Source organism: Pteropus medius, unplaced genomic scaffold, assembly GCF_902729225.1.
Source record: "Pteropus medius unplaced genomic scaffold, Ma_sr-lr_union100, whole genome shotgun sequence".
NCBI lineage: Eukaryota > Metazoa > Chordata > Mammalia > Chiroptera > Pteropodidae > Pteropus > Pteropus medius.
In genome coordinates, this window is record NW_024342647.1 from 4,254,855 (window position 1) to 4,270,654 (window position 15,800).

Here is a 15,800-nt window from a genome sequence, read left to right on the forward strand (position 1 = left end):
TCTGTGCCCTCGGCTAATGCCCATTCCTGTTGTGTAAACTGTGAAATTGTACCATCGGGTCTAGTTCGGCTTCACAAAATCATGGTCTGGGTATTCAGCGGTGCTCTTGCAGATACTCAGCACCCCAGAAATGACAATTAAGTTTGAAAGCTTTATGTTAAATGACCTATGTGTCCACCAGTTCAGCTAGCATCATGGGCTACATTGTTGGTTTTAACTGAAAACAGAACCTGACGTATTTTCTGTCTCACACACTTCACATATATTACTTTCTTTGCAAGGAATGTTATTTCATTGATACCACCACCTTCCCTTCTCCACACACACACACACACACACACACACACACACACACCCTGTTGGGTACTCACAGTAGCGTGTTTCTTTCTCTGCAGCACTCCTTATTTGTACTCATAAGTGTTGGTGCATTTACTTGTTTAATGCTCATCTCCTACCCAATATTGTGCACTCTCTACAGCCAAGTGCTGTAGTGCTGTGTCTTTTTTGTTTGCTGTTGAATACCCAGTTTTTAGAACCAGGGCTGCCATATGTATAGTGCTCAATAAACATTTGTTGGCGCTATGGATAAATACATTCAGACCTAAACACAACCACCAGCCTGCAGAGAAATAAAGTGACAGTAGGCAAAGTACAAAACCCAGAGTCCAGACATCTGGACTCTAGACCCAGGTTTATAATTGGGCAAGATACATCTTTACTGCCCTCAATGTCTTCATCTGTGACGTGGGAATGATAATAACTTCACAGAACATGTACATAGAGTATGGTATAATTGAATGCCAATCATTCTGAAAAATATTTTACATTCATTAACTTCTTCCTGACAATAGCCCTAGAGATAGTTACTGTTATTTTCCTCATTTTTTTTTCCCATTGAGGAAACTGAGTTCCAAAGAAAGTAATACTTTTGCTCAAGCTCACACAGCTGCTGAACAAGATCTGTCTGAATCCAGAACCCCTAATATCTTTTGCTGTGAGGATCAAGTGAATAAAAAAGTATATTAAATTCTCAATAAAAATTGCCTATTACTAAGGCTCATTGGTGATATTTGAAGCATGATTGGTGTGTGTGGGGAGAGAATTCTGTGATTTTCTCCCTTTGTTTCCATTTGATAACATCTAAGGCGATATTCTTCATGTAGCTGAAAGTACCATTTGTCACTTCATCCATCCATCCATTCAAAATATTTACTCACGTGCATTAGTAGTGACACCGACGTAAGGGAAAAGGAGCATACACCAAGCCTGGGGCAGAAGAAAGACAGACCACTTCCAGGTGAAAGGACCAGGGAAGGACAAGTTCGCCATTGGCTGGGCCTGGGAGGATAGGTTCGGTGAGGAGGATGCTCCAGGATATGGGGACCAGAGCACAGGCAAGTTGTTGGCCTGGGGAGGACAACACTATGGGAAGGAGCAGCACTATGTAGACAAGTGCTGCCTTCCTCTACCATCTCTTCTATTCCAAGAGAGAGAGGACATATTCCTTAGTGTCCAGGGACCAAAAAAAAAAAAAAAAAACAAGGACATTTTGGTCACCTACTATATGTGTGACTCAATACTATAACTTTATGTGTATATTATATCCTTATTTCTCCCCACATCTTCTGAAGTTGTTGGACTTATACTACTAGTAGTAATAGTAATAGCAGCAGCATCAGTACCCTTATTATAAAAGTAATACAGGAGTGAATGAAGGAATTTTAAATATGCCCTTTTTCTTTCCTATTCCTGGTCTCAGTCTGTTGGTTTGATGACTTAGTGTAAATGCTTCCAGAATTTTTGCTACCACTACTGCACACTCACAAACATACCTTGAATTGCTGTTTGTTTGTTTCGAATCTGAGAAAAGATTCTATATGTTCTTGGGCAACTTGCTTTTCTCATCAACCACCCAAGATGCCTCTATTCACAGGAGTATATGGTAGGTTTTGTCGTCCCTATTTTATAGAAGAGGAGCCCCCAGGATTGCACAGTCAGGTAATAGGCAAAAAGTCCATCGTCTAGTCAGTGGCAGGATTGGGGTTCCAGCCAGTCTTGTCTGGCTCCAAAGCCTGGCACCCTTAAGCTACACCCCACCAATTCCCTCTGGCTACAGAATGAGCGAATTCATCCTTCACGTGTCATACTGGAAACGTGGATCTCAGCCATCCTGTATCATGTTTGAGCCTCGAGACCTTCATTTTTGGACTGAAATAAAAATCGTATGCTTTCTCTTACCTTTCCCAGAATTTGTGATAGGGTTTGGCTGGTGAAGATCTGATTGCTGCAAATGCCACGCTATGGCTAAACCGCAGATCTCCTTTATTATGTTGCTCCAGGTACCAATATTATATATTTAGGCAGCTGTTCTGATCTGTGCCAGACAATGAAATCTGTTCCATCAACGTGACTGTTGAAACCTCTGATTTTTGGAAGCTTTGCCTCATGAAGTCCTTGGTAGCATCATAAAACAATTAGATTTAGGCTTGGCATTAATTTGAATTATTGTCCAGTTTCCAGAAAATATCTTCTGGAAATGTCATGAGGATGTATTACATGTCTTTGAAGACATTAAGTATTGAATTACATTATTATGTCACCTTCTTCCTGCCATTTCTCTCTCTCCGTGTCATATACTCGCAACATGGTCTGATTTATGTTTTAGCCACCACGAGAAGCTCAATACTTAGAGAAATAACCAGATATGAATATTGACAGATGCCAAGCACACACACGTACACACACACACACACACACACACACACACACACACACACATCTTAGTACTGTGGATATGTTTTCCCTGAAGTGAGAAGAATGGGAGGCAGCCTGGTGTTACAGACAGAGCTCTAGACTCAGAGACAAGCAGACTGAGTTTTAATTAGGAAACACCAACTTCCTGGCTTTTCAATTTAAGACATAATGCCTTTGACCTCCTCGAGCTTCCTTTTCCTTAAAATGGCGATAAATGTAACACCTGCCTTCCAGAGTCATTTCTAGGATCAATTAGGTTAATAGCAGCAATAGTAGAAAAACTCCCTTTTGATAAGTACATCCAATAAGTCAAGTACACACAGTCACATTTAATATTCTTGCAGATGCTGCAAGGTAAGTATTATTCGTTCTCTTTTAGATGAGGGAGCTGAGAAAAGAAATATTAAGCATTTCTCAAGGTCATTCAAATGATAAGTGGTAAGGACACTTACCACTTTGAATGATGGTTTGCCAATTCCAAGGTCTATGTTTTTCCCACCAAATTCATTTCTAGACAAAAGAAGAGAATAGAAGGCAAGGGATCTAGAGAGAGAGGAACACATAGAGACACACACACACACACACACACACTCTGATTTTGTGAGAAACACAAAATCAGGCAGGTGCCTGGGCTTAATTTGGTCAGTTGGCATTGAACCTACACTGTAGTAATGAAACAGATCTGGGAGGAATTGCTAATATGGTTATTCTTAGCGCTCACAGTTAAGAGAGTCTTTGCCACACAGTCCAACGTTTGTGCAGATTTTTTGGAAAAGGTAAAAATAAGTGTTTTTCATAGAAGAGGGTAGACTCTAAGAAGGGGAAACAGGGCAAAGAACACGGTTAACCTTGTGGATTTTGAAAGTCACATGGTGCATTCATTCGCTTGTTAACCCAGTCAGCCAGACCTGTCTTAGCCACCCATTCCGTATTTTCATTACACATTTATTGAACTTAATATGTGCCAAATGTTCATGTAGGGCCTCACTCCTGCAACACATTTTAAAGTCGTATCCTTCCTTCTTGCCCCACCCAGCTCACCCTGCGATATTGTGAAAATCAGAGGAGATGTGAGATAAGTCATGAATCAGCATAGCGGAAATAAGCATACCTAGGTAGGTAGGAGGAAGGTATTTTTTTAATGAAGCTATTGTCTAACTATGTCCCAGGCAGGACTGCCATGTTGCACAACTCCAAGATGCACCATCCACATAGGTTACAATTATTCATGGAATTATCTGTGCTTGCATGTATGTATATATGTGTGTGTATATATATCTCTCTCTATATATAGATATAGAGAGAGATAGATATGTATGCATATATACATAGACACATACAATTATACAAACGTATATACTTATATGAAATACACAATAATATCTATACATATGTATGTGTGTATATACATATATATTATATATGGCTAGACATACCATTATATATAGCATTCATTATTTGCTATGTAAATTTGGTCCCCTGGAATAGTGTCCCCTGGAACCCAGAGGCCTTAGCTAGCATGGTCTTGTCTTTAGGCAATTTCAATATTCCCATTGTGCAGATAAAAAAAAAATAGAGAATTACCAAGATGAAGTGATCTGTTCCAAGATCTCACACCTGGGCTAGGATTTGATCCATGTCTGTTTAACTCAAGAATCCAGCCATTTGCCTCCTATCTAAGCCCATGTCTTACTGTGTAGCTGACAGAGAGGGATGTTTTTCAACATTAGTAACTCAGAGCTAAAAGACCTTTGAGTTTTGGGAGCAGCTGTCCATCGTGTTCATTCAAGAAGCACTGATCTTTGATCAAAAAGAAATCCAACATTGAGATTGGGTTTGATGCATAAGTTCCCAATGAAGTAATGAAGAAAGTTTAAAAAGAAAGAAAGAAACAATAAATTCTTAAAAGTAAATAGATGCCTTCAATCTTTAACCATGATTCTTCTTTAAAAATTTAAATAAAGGAAAACGAGAAGCATTTTATGACTTTGTTCTTTCCTCCCGCTGCCTACCTTCGTACCTCATTGTTATATCCCTACAGAGAAAAATAATTTTGTTTTAAAATTTCAACACTTCAAACCTCTTTTGTCCAGACTCAAATACCCCTATCTCTACTTTGAAGCAAGACCAGGGATACATAAAGGCACGTGGAATTCTGTGGCAATCGGTTTTAGCCAGACTTTGATCACAATTTGAGGTAGGGAAGACAGAAAACGGTAGAAACAAAACAATTGCCTGGAGCAAATGTGGGTCTGGCTCTTCAGGGAAACATCCTTTTGGGGAGAGAAAGTGAGGCTTTGATAAGCTTTATTTGGACATCACTAGTTTTCTAACATGGAACTCTCAGAATACCAGAGGCTTGTCCATCTCCATGCTTCTTTTTCGTGGATATTTAGTAATGAGTTCCTCCCTGTTCTTCCAAGGGTATTATTTCACATTCCCAATGAGGGAGCTCTGGCCTCATGACAATTCACAAACCTCCACGGCATCTATTCTTGATTGTCAGCCTGAAATCCGGGCACAGACTCTGAGCTAGAAGTCACAGCGCTTGGGTTCTGGTCTAGCCCCCCAACACTTCCCAGGTCTGTTGCCTTGGGGAAGTCAGTTCACCTCTCTGATCCTCAACCTCCCTCATAGTGCTAAGAGGTAGGGAGTCATACAGTCTAGATTCTAGTTTTGATATTTCACTAATCCCAGTGGGATCTTGGAAACGTCCTTCTCCTTCCTTAACCCTCATTTTATGTCTAACTACAGCATCTATTCTCAATGAGGACAATAATACTTCCAAACACATAAAAATTGATTTTCATCAGGGGAGGGCACACACAAAATACTCTTTTTATGTACGGCAAAAGCACAGTACACAAACAGATGTGCAATATATCTGCAATATTCAAATTTCATGGTTGGCAGGTGATTAGGGGGGAAAAGTCTAAAAAGGCTCCTTAGTGGGTGATAATGAAAAAAGAAAAAAATGGTTGAGAAACTCTAGACTAGAGGAACTCAGAGTTTTCTAACACTCTTTAAAATTAAATATATAGATAGCAGCATAAAATTCTGATCCATTCTTCAGAGCTTTAAAAAAATAGTATTTCCATGTAATAAACAGAAAGAAAAAAGGTGACCCCCTTTAAAATAGCCACTGGAACTTTTCATTGTTCTCTTAGCTTTCTTCTGCTCTTTGTCGTTTGCATCTCATTCACACACTTTGGCAGGACTGCATATTCATTATGATCTTACTGCACTCCCTCTGCCCATCCAGTAATGTCGGACATGTTTAGAAGCAGGTCAGGCAGCAGACTGGGCATCTGTGGGATGGATGAAAATAACTTAGCTCAGACTAGGGTTTTTTTTGTTTTTTTTTTTATCCTGGACTCCATGAACCCCCAAGGGCTCCATGCATAGACCTGTGTTTCACTTATAAGTTTCCTTGGTGTGTACATTTGAAAACTTTATTCCGAGAAGTGATCCTAGGGATCCACGACACAAAATAAAGGTTAATTAATGGAGAAAGTAGCAGAACTAAGAGATAGCTGTCAAATCAGGCAGAGGTAGTATGTTAGTTTGTTAGGATTGCCATAGGCTCTATGGCTTAAACAGCAAATTTCCTCATAGGTCTGGAGGCTCGAAGTTCAAAATAAGGTGTTGGCAGGGTTGATTTCTTCTGAGGACCTCTCTCTTTGACATGTAGATGACTGTCTCTACCCTTGTCTTCTCATTGTCTTTCCTCTGTGTGTGTCTGTGTCCTAATTTCCTTTTCTTATAAGGACACCAGTCATATTGGGTTAGGGCCCACCCTAATGACTTCATTTAACTTTATTTATATTATCAAAGACCCTATCTCCAAATGTAGTCACATTCTGAGGTACTGGGGTTTAAGACTTTGACATATAAATTTTGGGGTAGACACAAGTCAGCCCGTAACAGGTTTAGACAGGACAGAGGAAGAGGTTGATGTTGATCCAAGGAGAAGGGAAAGAATATGGCAGAAGGGAAGAGAGCTGGAAAGAGATGATAAGGAGGTGAAGGTATAGAAATGAGTAAGAGAACCCACTCCACCTCCCCCTAGAGAGTGGTTGCTCTCAGAGACTGAGAGCTCCCAGATCTCCAGGTTGTCTCTGCCCACTCTCACATACCCTCGAACTGTTGTTTTAACCTTGTGTTTGCAGAGTTTGGTTGCTTACTCCTTAAATAGCTTTTGGTCAATGCCAGGTGGTGGAATGTATGCAAGCCTGACTTGGGGCTCTGTGTCCTGGGGAGAGAGACGGGAGTGGGTACATTCTCTTTGCGGGTCTACTGGGAGGAAGGTAGATGGACTCCTTATTTCTCCTTCGTCACAGTTTGTTTTTTATTCTATGTCCTAGAAAGATGTTTCTTCTGGGTTTACGACCCTGACAGATGGGATCTGGGGATACAAGATGTAACGGGAAGAAGGGGAATCTTTAATTATTTTGCACACAAAGAAAGAGGGAAGAAAAAGAGGGAAGCGAATACTTTTGGCCAGAAAAATTCCATGAGCTTCATTTGTGAAGACCATTTTTCAGCCACGAGATCTTTCATTTCTCTGCTCCCCATTCACCCCTGTATCAGAGCCTTCTTTTGGAACCTCCTGTCCATGGTTCTCAGAGGTCTGTCTCATGATTGAAGATGTAATGAAAGGGATTCGCAGCTGCTGTCTGGCTCTCTGGGAAATTTTCTCTGGTGATACCTCCTTCCGTGGTATTTTTAGTTCTCTATAGCTTTCTGTTTCTTTGGGGGCTGATGTGTCTCTGGCTTTTCAGAGGACACTACGGAGCGGCCTGAGCTCCTCAGCTCACCCCTGATCTATGCTGTACAATTACGGAAGCAGGCTTATAATCAATGTAATTGAGGATCAGAGTTAATGAGGACCTCCGTGCCCGTGCAGTCCCCTGAGCAACGCCAAGCTTCAGATGCTAGATAAGGAAATGATTGGGCTGAACTGAAAATCCATTTGGCTAATTAGATGATGTATATTCCCACAAGCCAGTGGGAGAAAAAAAAAATATATATATATATATATATATATATATATATATATATATATATATATATATTTAAAAATAAGGAAACATGACATTTTGAAGTTGAGATTTTGGCAAAGGTTCTTTTCAGAGTCCTTACTCTCATGGGAAATCGATTTGAGCACAAAGAACAGAGTACAGAAAAAAAAGGGTACTTTCGATCTAAAACCAAGAAAATAAAACAGGGGTCCATTGGAATACTAAAGAAGTATGAGAAACACAGAATAATGAATTTTTCTTTTCCTTTCTGTGTATTCTCAAAGTAATGCTAGAATTTAGCCAGAGTTGCTTGCCTGCCACTCTTTGACCTTATTCAGCTGGGGCTTCTCTCTTTCTACACACACACACACACACACACACACACACGCTCCTCAACATCTTCTTAACTTCCACTACACTCTAAGCAGTGTGGAGAATGCAGAGTTAAATAAGGCATGGTCTTTACCTTTAAGAAATGTTAGTTTGGACGGGGGAATAAGAAAAGAGGAATAAAAAACACCCATGTTTGGTCTTAGAATTGGCATCTCTGTATTCCCTTTCCGAACTTTAAGTTCTCGGTGAATAGATACTATATTTTACTCATTCATATATTTGTTAATTTAACAAATAGAGCACCTACTATGTGCTATGGCACAGCACATAGTAGGTGCTCTATTTGTTAAATTAACAAACGTGTGAATGAGTGAATGGATGAATGAATGAATCTATAAAATGGCATAGATAGATACTAGTTGAGTGGAATACTTTATAAGTACTAGTGAGATGAAGAGGATTACAAGCCAGGTCTGAAAATGGGACTTAAGGAGCAAATGCCACCTCAACTTCTGCCTATTTTGTTGTTCTCCTTCATAGCCTTCAAGATCTAGTTTAAAGGCCAATTTTACAACGATTTGTCTTTGGTGCCCTTTTTCCTGCTCCTTATATCCAAAGACTAGCCCATGCCTTTCAGGCACTTCTTAACACACTCTAGGTTGTATCACAGCCATCTGTGGACACGTTCTATCCCCCTTGTTAGTCCATAATTTTCTTGAAGGCTTCGGTCTTTTTCTCATTCTCTGTGTCTATTCCTTATGCAATGAAAGACTTAATAACAAATGTTGGTTAAATGAACACATGGATCACGTCTCGGTGATTACATTTTGCACAGTGATATCCTTTCACTATCTGATGCATCATCTCCGTGCCTCATATCCTTGCCTCTTCACACTGAGTCCCTCTAGCATCTCCACTTTAATCATCTACATCATAAGCCCATGGTGTGAACAAGAAGAGCTCAGGAGACATGATAGTGAAGATCAAGTTTTAGTTTGGAACTAGGGAGACTCTGAAGGGCTAATTTTGTATTCTGGCTCTCACAGGATGAAACGAATTAAACTTTGGGATCAATGTGGAGGCATTCCCACTTCACAATCCCATGATGAAGTGAGTTGAACTTCCGTCTAGTCAAGCATGGGACTTTGATTTCATTAATTCTCTCCACAGACATTCACTAAACTCACGGTATGTGCCAGACGTTTTACTGAGAGCTTGCTCGATAAGGACTCATGAATAAGTCATGACCTCTTCTCGGTAGGAAATCACAGTCTATCACAGAAAGCAAAATCTCTCCAACACTACAGGATATGCACTGAAGGGGGATGCACAGACTATGAGAGGAGGAGAGGGAGGATCACAAAAGGTCTCAGAACCTAACCGAAGCCCTTGATTCTCAAAACAGCCTGGAATAATGGGCAGGTCCCAGTTTGGACACTGAAAAACCTGGGGTCAGTTTCCACTTTGGCCATTTACTAGTTATACAAATTTGGCTAAATTATTTCTAACTCTCATATTGTCTTCTGTAAAATGAAGAAGTACCTCTCCTGCAAGGCTCTTGTAAGAATTAGTAAGCAGGATGTATAGCACATTTATCCCACTGGAACAGAGAAGATGTTCAAAAGATAGTAATTCTCTTCTGCTATGAAAGCAACTATATACTTTGGTAGAGTATCTTTTTAAAGACGTTAGCCTCTTCCTATGAGACTCACATTTCTCATATTTGAGAGAGATCTGTTCACTGGTATTGAATTCAGAGCTTCCAAGTTTTTAAGAAATCCAAATAGTCGTTAAGATAGCTCCAGTGAATTATGATTTCACAATGTGCCAGGAACTTCACCTGTTGTGGTGAATATTATGTGGGGATTTTCTGTGTCCAGATCTCCTGTTACAGTGTAGGGACTCATTTCCCCAGCTACCAGGGATGTTGGTGATTGACCAGTCACTCCATCTTTCTTGGAGAAACGTCCTCCCTCAGAAGGGACGACTTCACCCAAGTTTGTCTCTTCCCCAGGGATAGCCCACAGGCTATGACTGACTAATGTTGAGGTTCAATGGCCTGACACCCTTGTCTTGATTTGGAACAATGCTGAAGGGCCATCCCAGCTCAGAGATCCCTAGGAGAGGAGCTGAGGGCTTTGCAGCAACTGCATGACAGTTCAGCTTCTCTCTGTGTCTAATCCCGCTTTGCCCATCCCTTTATGAGAGTATACCCCAAAACCTCCCACATACCAGTGTCTGCCTTTAAGTCTGATTTCTGGGGAATCTGACTTAAGACAAATGCATCATTTCGATTTATCTTCATATTAACCTTATGAAGAGGGAGTTGAAATCTACACTTTTCATATGAGAAAACTGAGGATTTGTTTTCTTTCCCAAGTTTATAGATTTACTAAGTAGAAGAGTCATGGTCTGAATACATGTCTTGCTGACTCTGTTCTCTTTATTACTGCACTGTGAGGCTTTCCTGAAGTAGTGGGATTAGCCAGACTCATCCCTGGGACACAATTCAATATCCATCCCTCAGTCTTCAGTGAGAATAAATACAAAAATTATTCATTTAAACAGCATGACTGTGCTTTTTAAAAGAAAAATCTGTAGTCGATACTGATGTTCAATGCCTTACACAAGGACCCATGTGACATGTTTCTGCTTGGGCTTAGTTCCAGAGGGGAAAATATGATTTTACAGAAAGATTTGCATATCTTCCCTTGCCAGAAATTTGAAATATGGAATCCAGCAGACTTATTCTTTTTTGTTTAGCTGCCAAATATTCTGAGGCCAACTTCAAATGTGGTCAGTTTCTTACTCTGAGCCTGATGCTATCTACTCTTTTATCTTGTTTTACATAGACTCCTCTTTTATCCTCGCCACATTGTCCACTGTGCTTTCGCTTAGGAATTTATTCTATAGGATGATATAAATCAAATCGTAACATGTGTGCAAGATAGAGAAAATAACAGTGCCTGCCATGCCCTTATTCTCTTCAGGGAATCTTAGATCTTCAAGGCAGCCGCGTAAGGTCCAATGTGACCCTGTCTGTCTGGCCATTGCCCAGTGCACCACAGCTGGGCACTAGAGCTGAGAGGAGCCCAGCCATGAGTCAGCCAGCAGGGCCTGATATGACCGGACAGAGAGGTTGCTGTCAAACCAAAATGATGCCTATTAAGTGAGTCCTTTCCTTTGGAGGTTTGCAATGCATACATGGAAAGATTTTATTGGTGGATAGTGAAGTGGAGAGAAGAAAATGCAAGGAGAGAAGCTGAGTCATGTTATTTATGAAACAATTTAAGATCTCCTGTTGCTGAGGTCTCCAGATCGGCCGTGAATCTAGAACAGCTCTTCATGTCCAGCTTTATTGGTCCTGGTCCTATTGAAACCTTTTTTCCCTATAAAATTCTACCTTTGCTATATTGCTATGTATATACACTCACCATTTACATCCAATATGCAGCCATCCTGAATGGTCTTCTGTTCCTTGCCCCCCAAAGAATATATGTGTGTGCATATATGCATGTAATCCATATATGTATGTATGCATATTTGTACACGCATGCATATATGTATATGTGCATACATATATACGTGTGTGTATATTACAGAGGAGCATTTTAGAATATAAATTGCAAAGCTAGGGTCTTTTGATTGGCCTAAGCAAGCTTTCAAGAAAAAATTTAAGCCATCATTTAAAAACTGGTTGATTACAATAAAAATCGGAATTTTCAGGCTCTCCTAAAGAAAATCTGAGGATCTGGCACCACTGGCCTTTAGACTTATTTGGCAAGAGCTGGATATAGCTATGATGCAGCTGCTTGCTTTTGATAGAACCTGAGGTACCCAGTTCACCCCAAACTCCATCTCCCCTAATTGTTTCCCAGCATTAAGGCATTTTTCCATTGTATAGGTACTGCTTTTTTCTTTTTTTTTCCTTAGAGGTGCTAGAGATTTCTTTAACTCTCATAATCTCTCTCTTTCTCTAGGAATTAAAACAAAACAAAACAAAACAAATAAACAAACAAAACAAGCTAAGCCAGGAGGGCAGGACGCCAAGCGATTTCCCTTACACTCAGCCAGTCTTTCCCATTAACTCACCCACCTGGCTCCTGTGGGATCAGTGGCCCATGTTACAGAGAAGATGTGTAGGTAACAAGGATATCAGCTTTCTTTTTAAAAAATTTTAATATTGAATCATTTTTTACTAGGACAGGGCAGATACTGGCTATGAACTTTATGTTAAATTTATTTCATTCTCACAGTAACCCTATGAGGTGGGTTCCATTAAAGTTCCCATTTACAAATGAAGACCCGCAGGCACTGAGTGACTCACCCAATGTCAGTGGCTGGCAAGGGTGGATCCAGGATTTGAACCCAAGTCTGCAAGTTCTAAGGGCATGACTCTTAATCATTAGACTGAACTGTCTCTTGTGTCTGATTTGTATCTGTTTCTATTAGCTGCTGACACCATGATTGACACATTGTAAATGCTCTGTAAATGTGTATAGACAAGTGAGAACAAGGGACCTTGGAATGAGGGATGATTCGTATGCACCTGTCTGTGTTCCTGACCTGTAGCACCAGCAGCGAGACTTCTGTACCCTAAAATCGGGGAGAAAATAGCTGTCTTTCTCTCTTTTTGTCCACAGGGAGCAGCTTTGTGGTGAGTGAAGGGAGCTACCTGGACATCTCAGACTGGTTGAACCCGGCCAAGCTGTCACTGTATTACCAGATCAATGCCACCTCCCCATGGGTGAGGGACCTCTGTGGACAGAGGACAACAGATGCCTGTGAGCAGCTCTGTGACCCAGAAACTGGTGAGCAGTGGGACAGGGCTGGGGATAGAGGGAGGAAGGGTAAAGGTTTAAAGATGTTATCCATTCCTTCTGCCTGAAGAACCATGGCTTTTGAGCAATTGGCAAGGGACATTATGTAAAGGTTTGTCAGTCCAACTGGTACTTAAACTATGTGTTACCATTGCCTGGCAAGGGAGAAAATTCTCATAAAATCACAGAATCTCGGGTTAGGAAGGGCCACAGAGAGCATCTAGTCCAACTCAAGCAAAGCAAAATGTCTGAATGGCCTCAGACATTCCTGAGCTCAGATCCTGTTGCCTCTTAGTAGCTGGGTGGTTTTTTTTTTAATCATTTTTCCAGCTTTAGTGAGATATAATTGACATATCACATTATGTAAGTTTAAGATATACAATGTGATGATTTAATACACGTATATAGTATGAAATGACTACCACAATACAGTCAGCTAACATTTCCATCACCTCACATACCACTTTTTTTTTGTGATGACAACATTTAAGATCTACACTCTTTGTACCTTTCAAGTGTATGATACTGTTGATAATTGTATTACTGTGCTGTACACTAGGTCCCCAGAACTCTTTCACCTTAAATGGGGAGATATGGCTCACAGGGTACAAACTCTCTGGGCATTCTTTAGCAGGACACTTCCTCTCTCTGAGTACCAGAGAATAAAAATGGCATCTATCCCCCACGTCTGTTGTTAGGATTAAATGAGATGATGCATAGAAAGCTCCTTGTGTATTTACATGTTCATCCATTTGACAGGTATTTATTGGGTAGCCAGGTACTTTTCTAAGCACAAGGGACATAGCAGTGAACAAGGTAGGCAAAACTCTCTGCCCTAATTAAGTTTATATTTCTGGGAGTCATTAAATCTGCACTGTTGAACATGGTAACTATTAGCCACATGTGGCTATTTAAATTTAACTTAATTAAAATTAAAGTAAATTTTCATTTTCATAGTCACATTAGCCATACTTCAGATTTTCCATAGCTACAAGTGGCCAGCGGCTCCCTGTTGCACAGTTCAGACATTAGCCATTTCCATCATTGTAGAAAGTTCTGTTGGACAATGCTGTAGTAGACAAACAGGTAAATATATATACTCTGTCAGGTGCTGATAAATCGGGGAGGAGGTACGTAAAGCGTAGGGACTGCTAAGCTGAGAGTGAGAGTAGAGTTTATGACACAGAGAGTGGTCAGGCATGGCTTCTCTGAGATGGCGACGTTTAAGAAGGGGATGGAGGAAGCCATGCCACTATCTGGGGGAAGAATATTCTAGGCAGGGGGACCAGCAAGGGGGAGCAGTGCTCTGTGGCAGGAGCACAGGAACGTGTCATTGGTTCAGCACTAGCACGAGACCAGCATGACTGGTGGAGAGAGAGAGGTGGGGAGCAGGAGACAAAATTGAAAAGAAGAAGGCGGTGGGGTCAGAGATTTTGGGGCCCTTTATAGGGTTATAAGCACTGGATTTTATTCTGACATGAGAAGTTATTAGAGGCTTTTGAGCACATTTGCAACATGATCTGACCTACATTTCAACTGGATTGCTCAGGCTGCTGTGTGGCCAGTTGACTTAGGGGGGATTCAAGGGCAGTATTATTCTAATCTAGGCAAGAGTTGGTAGTAGCTTGGACCATATGGGGGTTAGGGGAGAAGACGGTGAGAAATGATTCAATTTCGGATATATTTAGAGTCTAGATTTGACAGAATTTGTTAGTGGATATGAGAGATGAGAGATAGTGAAGAGTCAAAGATGATTCCAAATTGTTCTGTCTGAACAGTGGGACAAGTGGATTTACGATTTACTGAGTGAGTCAGGGGGTAGGGTGTAGGAAGGTCAGGGTCGAGATGAAGGAGATCAAATATAAGTTGAAGATGACTAATAAACATCAGGTAAAGTTTTAAATGGGCTTTGGGATCCAAAAGTTGAATGCAAAGAAGAGTTCTTAGCTGGAGATAGAAATTTGTGAGTCAACAGCATGAAGATGATATTTATACCCATGAGACACTCTTTTATGTATAGTAAATGCTTAGTCAATGGACAATGCCTTATTCATAGTTGTTGCTCAATAAGTGGCAGTTTTAAAGTCCACAAGTAGAGAAACAGGGGTTAGAGAGAAGAAGAGACTTGCCAAGATCACAAAACAATTTAGAAATGAAGCTGGTATTAGAACTCCAAATTTCCTTTCTCCCAGTCCTGTGTTCCTTCCTGCAAATGTGTTGGTATATTTTCTTTAGAAGCTCATTCCTCTTGCCATGAACAAGAGTCGGGGAATCTTCCTAAAAAACTCATGGCACAGATGCCATGGGGAAGCCTCTGTGCAGAGCCAAAGGCCCAGTGGCCAAGTGGTCCCTCTATCCAAGTTCTCTTCCACTTCTCTATGGACACAAACTCGAAGATAAGGAGAGAGCTTCTCGACTAACCCTTGTATCTCTGCAGAGCCAGGCCAAGATTTGGCTCCCTAACCACCATTCTCTTTTCCTTTATTCGGGAGCCTGTTCAGACGCATTTTTGTAGCCTTTACATAGGCCTATTGGGGAACCTATTTAGAAAATGCAATGCAACTCTAGTGTGCCATTTTACCAGACAGCTGAATTTTCGTTCTTTTAATTAAGACATTTGGGCTTTAAGGCTTTTAGGCACTGTCACCCTAGGCAGTGCACTCCTTGCCCCCAACACACACACACACACACACACACACACACACACACACACACACACACACAGTCTCTCTCTCTCTCTCTCTCGATTATTCTCACCCAATAGCCAGGTAAACCTTTGTGTAATTATGTCCCTCTGGATCTAGTCCTGTAGGTTCTCCTTTTTGTCTTTTTCTTTTCCTTAGAAAGGAGGCAAGATTATTGGTGCCTCCTT

The 15,800-nt window shown here is 40.8% G+C and overlaps 1 protein-coding gene across 4 annotated transcripts in view; it reads left to right on the forward strand.

Moving 5' to 3' along the window:
• ASTN2 (astrotactin 2) overlaps nucleotides 1-15,800 on the forward strand; it is a 791,570-nt gene that overhangs the window by 339,975 nt on the left and 435,795 nt on the right. For all 4 annotated transcript variants that reach the window (XM_039866760.1, XM_039866761.1, XM_039866762.1 and 1 more), the window contains one exon: nucleotides 12,752-12,919. In XM_039866760.1, the coding sequence (XP_039722694.1) occupies nucleotides 12,752-12,919 (168 nt within the window). The remainder of the gene's footprint in view (nucleotides 1-12,751; nucleotides 12,920-15,800) is intronic.